This window comes from Pipistrellus kuhlii, unplaced genomic scaffold (assembly GCF_014108245.1).
Source record: "Pipistrellus kuhlii isolate mPipKuh1 unplaced genomic scaffold, mPipKuh1.p scaffold_m20_p_48, whole genome shotgun sequence".
NCBI lineage: Eukaryota > Metazoa > Chordata > Mammalia > Chiroptera > Vespertilionidae > Pipistrellus > Pipistrellus kuhlii.
This window is the reverse complement of record NW_023425549.1, coordinates 615,271-624,694: the sequence shown is the minus strand read 5'-3', so window position 1 is coordinate 624,694 and position 9,424 is coordinate 615,271. Positions and strand designations below refer to the sequence as shown.

Sequence of the window (9,424 nt, the reverse complement as noted above, 5' to 3'; positions counted from 1 at the left end):
CACTGAGACATAGGGACCTCTTAGGGAGGGGCTGACAGGAAACCAAGGCTGTCAGCTCCACACTGAGACTCCGCTCCATCCAAGCTGAGCACAGAAGCTCTCCCAGCGGAGACACTGCTGATCCTCAGCCAATTGGCCTAGAGGTCAACTCCCCACCATAATACCAACAACAATCAAGGTTTAACTACAAGATTGCACACACAGCCCACAAAGGGGTGCACCAAGAGTGTCCACCTTAGGTAACTGGGGAGGCTGAGCCACTGGGCCCTGCTAGGACACCTAGCACACAAAGCTACTCCATCAACTCAGGGAAGCAGCTAAAATGCAGAGACAAAGAGGTAGGCCACAAATGAAGGAAATGGAGGAAAGTAAAAGACTGGCTATAGAGTTCAAAACCACAGTTTTAAGGTTTTTCAAGAATTTCCTAGAAAAGGCCGATAAATTTAACGAGACCCTCGAGGATATGAAAAAGGATCAATTAGAAATTAAGCATACATTGACTGAAATAAATAATATTATACAGGGACCTAAAAGCAGACTAGATGATTGCAAGAATCAAGTCAAAGATTTGGAATACAAAGAAGCAAAAAACACTCCACTGGAAAAGCAAAAAGAAAAAAGAATCCAGAAAGTTGAAGATAGTGTAAGAAGCCTCTGGGACAACTTCAAGCATACCAACATCAGAATTATGTGGATCCCAGAAGAAGAGAGAGAGAAAGATATTGAAAACCTATTTGAAGAAACAGTGACAGAAAACTTCTCCCACCTTGTGAAAGAAATAGACTTACAAGTCCAGGAAGCCCAAAGAAGCCCAAACAAAAGGAATCCAAAGGGGACCACACCAAGTCACATCATAATTAAAATGCCAAGAGCAAAAGACAAAGAAAGAATATTAAAAGCAGCAAGAGAAAAACAGTTAGTTACCTACATGGGAGCACCCATACGATTGTCAGCTGATTTCTCAACAGAAACTATGCTGTCCAGACAGGAATGGCAAGAAATATTCAAAGTGATGAATAGCAAGAAACTACAATCAAGATTACTCTACCCAGCAAAGCTATCATTCAGAATTGAAGGTCAGATAAAGAGCTTCACAGATAAGAAAAAGCTAAAGGAGTTCATCACCACCAAACCAGAATTATACGAAATGCTGAAAGGTATTCTTTAAGAAGAGGAAGAAGAAAAAGGTAAAGATAAAAATTATGAACAACAGCCCTAGCTGGTTTGGCTCAGTGGATAGAGCACTAGCCGGTGGACTTAAGGGTCCCAGGTACAATTCCGGTCAAGGGCACATACCTTGGTTTGCAGGCACATCCCCAGTGGGGGCTGTGCAGGAGGTAGCTGATGGATGTTTTTCTCTTATTGATGTTTCTAACTCTCTATCCCTCTCCCTTCCTCTCTGTAAAAAAATCAATATATTTTTAAAAATTATGAACAAGTGAATCTAAAAACCAAGGGGGGGGGGATCTGATGAACAATATTAACTGGTGAATATAATAGAATCAGGGGTATAGAAAGGGAGTGGACTGACAATTCTTGGGGAAAAGGGGTGTATGGGGTGCGGGAAGACTGAACAAAAAGTGTACACCTATGAATGAGGACAGTGGGGGGGGGGGGCGTTAAGAGCAGAAGGTGGGGTAGGAACCTTGTGGAGGGGAGCTATGGGGGGAAAAAAGAGGAACAATTATAATAATCTGAACAATAAATATTTATTAAATTAAAAAAAATAAAAACTGGCTATTAAAAAAATAAAGATAAAAAAATAAAATTCTGACTAGGCCAAAAAATAAGAGTTGCAGGCCAGATTCAGTGCAGTGAATGAGACCTCTTGGTTGGGTCTAGGGTGGATGTGCCTACCACCATGATGCAGTAAAAAGGCAAACAGGTAAAACAATGTTCTCTTCCATCTCATCCTTTTAACACATCTGAGAAACGGCCTTTTCTTCCCACAGTCTAGGTCGGTGGGGTGGGGAGGGTCTTACCTCAGTCCGAACTCAGCAAAGGGGCTTCTAGAGTCCAGGCCAGCAGAGACTGAGGTGGCCCCCTGTCAAGCTGGAGAGGGTCTAATATGATGGATGGCCCTTGTTCTCCAGGTCCAGCTCTTACAAGGCATTCTATGACCTTCCTGGAGCCCCAGAGGTTCAGTACCCATTCCAGCTTGGGCCTCAGGAAATGTTTAGATCTTCCCCCTTTGTCTTCTCACTTTTGAGGCCATCACCCACACTCCTGGAATATCTCTGGGTAGTGCTGGAAGCTCACAGGTGGGTCTAGGTCCCCGGGGCCAGGGGCCGGGGGCACAGGCAACCCACCAGCACCCTGGCCCTTGTGTCTCCTGGCACCAGGCCTATGGACCCACTGGTGCTTGGCCATGGCCGACTTCTGGCCAAAGCACCTGCCGCACTGAGGACAGGGGTAGGGGCGCTCCCCGCTGTGGGTTCGCCGGTGGGCTGCCATTTCCGAGCTCTGCCTGAAGCAGCGCCCACAGTCCGGGCATGGGTAGGGCTTCTCGCCCGTGTGGGTGCGCATGTGGCGCCGAAGGTCTGAGGCGTGGGCAAAAGCACGGCCACAGTCCGGGCAAGGGAAGGGGGTCTCGCCACTGTGGATCCGCTGGTGCTGGTAGAGGGCAGAGCTCTGGCTGAAGCAGTGGCCGCAGTCGGCACAGCGATAGGGCTTCTCGCCCGTGTGCACCCGTAGGTGGGTGGTGAGGGCAGAGCGCTGGGTGAAGGCCCGGCCACAGTCCGGGCAGCGGTGAGGCCGCTCCCCGCGGTGGATGGCGAGGTGCTTTCTCAGGGAGGAGGACTGGCCAAAGCTTTTGCCACAGTCAGGGCAAGAGAAGGGCTTCTCGCCCGTGTGGGTGTACAGGTGCTCCACCAGAGTGGAGTGCCAGGCAAAGCTCTTCCCACAGAGGTAGCAACCGTGACGATGGTCTGCCCGTGGGACAGGGGGGTGGGCAAAGAGTGGGGGGCGACCCCGCTGAGGCACCTTGGAGAGCTGCTCCAAACTGTAAGGGAGACCCGCAGGAGGGGGTTGGAGAGCCTTCAGCCCGAGAGACTGAGCATCCACAGGAAGGATCTTCTCCAGGGCCCCGGTGCCTTCCGGTAGTCCTTTCTCTTCCTTGTTTCTGGAATCTGCTGGGAGATAAGGGGAGAGCTCAGAGCTGGCTTATTTATCCTGCTCCTTGAATCCCACACCCCATGTGATGAGAGGCCTGCCACACAGCCACCGGGACCCACAGCTGCCTCGGGGACTCAGCTCAGGACAGGCAGGGAAACGACACACCTTTCCTCAGCTGCCGAGGACAAAGCAAAGCATCAGAAGCGGAGGAGGCAGCACAGTACATTCTACCTTGGGGCCAGGAAATGGCTAGGGGCAGGCAGCAGGGGTGTTAACTGGATCCTGGGGAATAAGATGCTCTGGGATGCTCCGGGCAGCCGGCACCACACAGACGTGAGCTGGGCTGAGCCAGGCTCAGAGGCGCGGGGTACACGGAGCAACAAGCTGCAGGCCCAATCACTAGCGAACAGCACAGGCCAAGGGAAGGAAGCTGCTCCAAAATATAACAGACATGAAAGTAAACTAAATAAAGCACAGGGCGGAGGAGCTAGATGGAGGCAAATTGGGGGGATGTGGTGGGGCAAGACAGAGCTTCAGGCCAACGGGATGTGAGGGGCTCCGCGTCACACGGGAGTGGAGAGCCTGACAGCTCCCAGCAGAGCCGGTCACACCGCCCTTCCTCCGCCTTCGCCGGGAAAGCGCTTCAGGGAGGGACGGAGGAGCGGGTCAGGGGGCGGGCGAGGCGGCGTCCCCAGTACTCACCCGCGTCCCCCTCGGTCAGACCCGCTCCCAGCTCCGGATCTCGGGCCTCCGGCCCCCACAGCTCAGCCTCCGCCTCCACCCAGGCCATGAGCGCCGGCTTGGTGCCGCGGAACCCTGGGGAGAGGAACGCACACCGCGCTGCCCGGAGGCCGCCGCCCAACCGCCCCGGCCCGGGATCCCCCTCCCCGTGTGCGGACCCCACTCCCCGTGCGGGACCCCCTCCCCGTATGGGCCCCCCTCCCCGTGCGGGACCCCCTCCTCGTGCGCGGACACCCTCCTCGTATGGGCCCCCCCTCCTCGTGCGGGAACCCCCTCCCCGTGCGGGTCCGGGCCTCACCCAGCGCGCCCAGGTGGCCGTAGGTCTCCCGCATCACGTCCCGGTACAGGGCCCTCTGCGCGGGCCGCAGGCTCCGCCACTCCTCCGGGGAGAAGTACACGGCCACGTCCGCGAAGCTCACGGGCTGCGGGCTTCCCCCCGCGCGCGCCGCCGCCCCGGGGTCCCGCGCGGGGAGCGAGGCCGGAGGCGGCGCCATGGGGAGGCCGGGCCCCGGGCCCCCGCTCCGTCCGCGGCCCGCTCCCCGCCGCCGCCCCGGCGGCCTGCGGGCCCCGCGGCGGGGAAGGTGCGGAGAACAGGCGGCTTCCTAAGCAATGGCGGCCCCGCGGCCTCGGGAACTTGGCTCCGACGTGGTTTGGCCCAGAGGACGCCTCGCCGGGGTCTCGGAGGCGGGGAGGGGGCTTAGCCGCCGGCCCTCAACCAAGATGGCCGCAGCGGCTTCCCGGCGGAGCGGCGCCCGCCGCGCCCGGGCCAACCCGCCCCGTCCCCGCGGGCAGGGGTTCCAGCCCTGGCCCGGCCCCTCCGCTGCGGAAGCTCGGCCTCATGCTTCGGGCTGGGCCGCTGGTAACGGCTTTGGCCCTCACGGTGCCGGCACCTGTCCGCAAATGCTGAGGGGAAGCTGTGAGGAGAGACCGCCTCTGCTGGACGCCTGTTGGGCTGACACTCCGGGACCGTTACCAGGAGATGGGGGGCAGCGGGGAGAGCAGGGACGAGACTGAAGAGAGGTCAGAGGCCCCTTTCTGCAGCTTTCCTCCCCACTGTGCTGCCGGCGCCTCCCCACTGGTTCCTCTGGCTCAGACGGGCTCCCCAGCCAGCCTGCCACCTGTCTCTGTACAGCAGACGTGGCTCAAGTTGAACGCACCCCTTTCTTCCTCCAGCTGCCCCTCCTGGGGTCTTTTTCTCAGCAAATGCACCGACTCTCCCCATCATTTCAGCGATTGCCCGCCTACTTCGTGCCCCCAAACACTTTCATAAACACCTGCCCTAAGAAGACTTGATGCTTTTCCTTTGGCAGACAAATCAATCACAGTATTTCCCACATCCATGGAAATGCACGCCCCGTCTTCAGCAGGTTTGGCTTTTTCTGCTTGCCTCCGTCTGTAGTGGGTACCAGACAGGTATCAGTAGGAACCGGAGGCCCGGGGCACAGGGTCATGAGGAGGAGAAACCGGCAAAACTGCAAGCCCTTGCAGGACCACTCCCTTCAGCATTAACCCTGGGCATGGCATCAAGGCCTCAGCTGTGCCCAGCGGAGCAGCAAAATCAGTGACTGCCATTGTTGGCTTCTGGACCAGCTGTCTTGACTAATGACCCTGGAGCCAACCAATCAGTAGAGACTACCACTCTGAGGGACACATCAGGAAAGCTGATGAATGTTCTATTGGATCCTCCCCTGGAACCCCGAAATAAAAGGATAAAAGCTCTTAAGACAGGGACCTAGAATGTGCTCTCTCTCTTTTAAAAAAATATATTTTATTGATTTTTTGCAGAGAGATAGAGAGTTAGAAACATCAATGGGAGAGAAACATCGATCAGCTGCCTCCTGCACCCTCCCCCCCCCCCCCCCCCCCCCTTCTGGGGATGTGCCCACAACCTTGACTGTAATCGAATCTGGGACCTTTCTGGATTCAAATCTGGGACCTTTCAGTCCTCAGGCTGACGCTCTGTCCACTGAGCCAAACCCGTTAGGGCAGTGTGCTCTCTCTTTTCCAGGGCCTGCTCAAGCCTTTCCTCTCTCTCCCATCTCTCAAGGCAAGTCTCAGTCTCTCTCACTCCCTCCCTCCCAAGCTCCAGGGGCCCTTCTTTTGGTTCTGTAGCTCGTTTCCTGAGCCCATTTCTTCTATGGCTCACTTCTTCTACCTCTGACTTTCTAAATAAACATTCTCTTTTTTTAAAAAAAATTTTTTTAATTAATTTCAGAGAGGAAGGCAGAGGGAGAGGTAGAGATAGAAACATCAATGATGAGAATCATTGATTGGCTGTCTCCTGCATGCCCCACACTGGGGATTGAGCCCACAACCCGGGCATGTGCCCTTGACCAAGGATGGAATCAGGACCTTGTGGTTCATAGGTCAACGCTCGACCACTAAGCTACACTGGCTGTGCTAAACTTTCTTTTGAAGTTTGAGTCTTAGCTCTTAATTCTTAGCCAGAACTCATGTACTGAGGTTGCTGAACTGAAGTCTATCTCCTGGCACTGTTTCGCTGCCAACATTTCCAAAGGCCTTCCTGAGGCTTCTGCCTGACACGGTGTATCTGGTGGATGCTTCTCCCCACCATCAGGAGAGCTTGAAGGGAAAGGCTTGATTATGGCAGAAAGGGGAAAGGAGGAGACAACAAGCCTGGAAAGGGGAAGGGCTCATAGTTGCCCAGGACTCAGCCTCAGCCCTCGGCCTCTCGGGATCCGAAAACAGAATGTTTCCATTAAGAGCAACAGCATTTTGTCACCTGTCAGTGTCCACCCCTTGCCATGGTGCCCATGACACACAGGCCTGGAACAGCTCTGGGTAGTCCTAGCCACTGGGTAGTCCTAGCCACTCACTGTCTGGGTCTCCCTGGGAACAAGCTAGGGCAGGGCTTGAACCCTTGGTTTGGCCCCTGGGCCGATGGCACCAGGCTGGCAGGCCTCTTGCTGAAGAGGTACCTCCTATAGTGGGACAGGAGTAGGGCCACCTGCCTGTGTGAATCAACAGGTAGAGGAGAGGTACTACCTGAGGCAAAGGCAGGTGCCATGCTAGCTGCAAAGGGTCTGTGGGAGCACCAGCTCCTTGATCCTGCTTGACTACATCAAGCTTCTCTGGGCAAGGTATTACACGGAGACATGAGAAGGCGTGGGCACATGGGAGAGACTTTATTGTAGACCAAGTAGCATTGCTCCTACAGGAGCCATCAAGGTAGTTCTTCAGAGTAGCCACACAAAGCGGTCCCGCCCCCCTGGTTGGTCAGTGGCAACTTATACACATGCTCAAACAGAAAAGGCCTCATGCCACTAGTGACACAGATGCTACATTAACATAACCAGTTACACCTTCCCTGCACGCATGCATATGGCAAATGGGCCTTGATCATCTGGCATATTCTGGTTAGGGTTCCCACAGGGTCCCTCTCCAGAGAGTGCTGTGGACCAGGCTAAAGATGATGGCCAAGCATGACTGCATTCGGGGCAGGGAGGGGAGCACTGCGTTAGTGCCGGAGGCTGAGGCTGGGCACAGATGAGAGGAGAGGCTCAGAGGCAGCTCAGTGTCTCTGGTCCCAGGGGGCTCATGACAACTCCTGAATAGACTCCTTCTCTTTGCCCCCCCCCCTATTTTTTTTTTAATTGGAATCTTTCAGCATATTTTTGAGAGTTAGAAACATCGATGAGAGAGAATCATGATCAGCTGCCTCTTGCACACTGCTTGCCCTTTCTAAATGTATTGTTTTCCTGAGTGGCTGCTGTGAAACAGCAGATTCAAAACTTGCCCTGTTGCTGAAACCGGTTTGGCTCAGTGGATAGAGGGTCGGCCTGCAGACAGAAGGGTCCCGGGTTCGATTCCAGTCAGGGGTATGTACCTTGGTTGTGGGCACGTCCCTAGTGGGAGACGTGCAGGAGGCAGCTGATCGATGACTCTCTCATTGATGTTTCTAACTCTCTCTCTCCCTTCCTCTCTGTAAAAGATCAATAAAATATATATTAAAAAAAAAAAAAACTCAAGGTGTAAAGCACACAGGATAAGTCATCTGCATGAATGTCTTTGCTTCCAATGCATCATCACAAACTTGTTAAAAAAAAAACAACAACAAAAACTCTCCCTGTTAATTGTGCGAGGTCTACTCACATGCAAGTGCCAGAACCAAGCTTCCCAGTGGCAGAAGCCTTCAGCTGGGGGCCTCACCCCTGAAAGCTCTCCCTAAACTGTGATGGCTAACTGCAGGGCTCATGAGTCAGGGACAGTCCCACCCACCTCAGGATCAACCAAAGTGGACACCCTCAACTACAGGGCCCAGGGACCTGGAGACAGAAAGCTGAGCTGCCTCCAGCTTCAACTTGAATTCACACACTGCCGCTGAGCTGGAGACTGCGATTCATTCATTGTGACCTGATCATGGGACCACAGGACGTCTCAGTCAACTGAGAAAGAGAAGGTTTAGGTTTCAGTCTTGACCTGGCCAGTTTTGCTCAGTGGATAGAGCATTGGCCCTTGGGCTGAAAGGTCTCAGCCCAAGGGTTTGATTCTGGTCAAGGGCATTTACCTTGGTTGCAGGCTTGATCCCTGGCACTCAGGGCACATTTGGGAGGCAACCAATCAATGTGTCTCTCTTATATTGATGTTTCTCTCTGTCTCTCTCCCCCCTTCATTCCACTCTCTCTAAAAATCAATGAAAAATATCCTCAGGTGAGGATTAGTAAAATAAAAAAATAAATAAATAAAGATTTCAATCTCCAATAGGTGTCATAAATTCAGGTCAAGAAAAATTAGTAAGGAACATGTAGATGATGTTTCTTGCTCAATAAAACATTTTCCTTTTAGCTGGAACTGGAACATTGCCCCCACTTCTCACCTCTCCATCTTTCTCAGACTTCCTCCCTCCTCCCCAGGAGCATCTGCACCCCACCGGCTCTCCTGCTTTCTCCAGGAGGGCTGGTTTGGGGTCTGGGAATCCAGGGGAAGAAACTAAACCACTAAAAAACAAAAACAAAAAACAATACATTTCTTAATACTACCTATGCATTCCTCAGGCATCAAGATATTCTAGGTGTTGGAGGTATTGGTGAACCAGGATAACTTCCTGCTCTAAATTCACACTAAATAAATTTACACTAAGGTGTGAGCTCTGCAGACTGTGCTCAGATCTACACAGACACAGAGCCGCGGTTCTGAGCTTTTCTGCATGGGGCAGAAGAGGAATTTCTTGAAGACAGCATTGAGAAGGGCACTTGCTGTTCTGCACTGTATACACTGAAGGAGGTGTATACAGTGCAGAACAGCAAGAGCACAGGCTCACTAGCTGGAGGCGTGTACAAAAGCCAAAGATCCCATTTACCTGGAGCCAAATGGGATGGCTTGGCTGTAGGGAGAGCGAGCTCTGGTTTGAACTGGAGGTTGGCGTGCCGGGGCCTTCGTGTTGTGGCACCGGTTCTGGCCTGTCCGCAGGAAGGCCTGAGAGCCCCTGGAGGAGTGGCCAGGGAAGACTCAGTTATCAATTCCAGGTTAGGGTGATCGGCGGGCATAACAGGAAACGGAGCCTCCTGGGGCAGGAGTGGGGGGAGTGGGGCGTCAGTTCCTTCCCATC

The 9,424-nt window shown here is 53.7% G+C and overlaps 1 protein-coding gene across 2 annotated transcripts; it reads right to left on the bottom strand.

Moving 5' to 3' along the window:
- Window positions 1–1,696: 1,696 nt before the first annotated feature.
- On the bottom strand, window positions 1,697–5,220 carry LOC118704837 (zinc finger protein 764). Of its 2 annotated transcripts, none has more exons than XM_036412801.2 (3): window positions 4,154–5,220; window positions 3,817–3,930; window positions 1,697–3,131 (listed from the first exon to the last, which is right to left on the bottom strand). In XM_036412801.2, exons 1-3 carry the CDS (start codon window positions 4,347–4,349, stop codon window positions 2,215–2,217), a joined length of 1,227 nt encoding a protein of 408 aa, XP_036268694.1. In that variant the 5' UTR covers window positions 4,350–5,220; the 3' UTR covers window positions 1,697–2,214. The 2 variants fall into 2 exon arrangements, with proteins under 2 accessions (XP_036268694.1, XP_045428447.1); XM_045572491.1 differs by having other exon boundaries at window positions 1,697–3,128; window positions 4,154–5,216.
- Window positions 5,221–9,424: the final 4,204 nt, after the last annotated feature.

Bases quoted from the DNA above. Each gene is read 5' to 3' on its own strand.
- LOC118704837 (XM_036412801.2), bottom strand. From the start codon at position 4,349: ATGGCGCCGCCTCCGGCCTCGCTCCCCGCGCGGGACCCCGGGGCGGCG. The intron at 3,931-4,153 runs GTGAGGCCCGGA...TCCTCTCCCCAG, and splicing joins CGGCCACCTGGGCGCGCTGG to GGTTCCGCGGCACCAAGCCG. The intron at 3,132-3,816 runs GTGAGTACTGGG...CTTATCTCCCAG, and splicing joins TCTGACCGAGGGGGACGCGG to CAGATTCCAGAAACAAGGAA.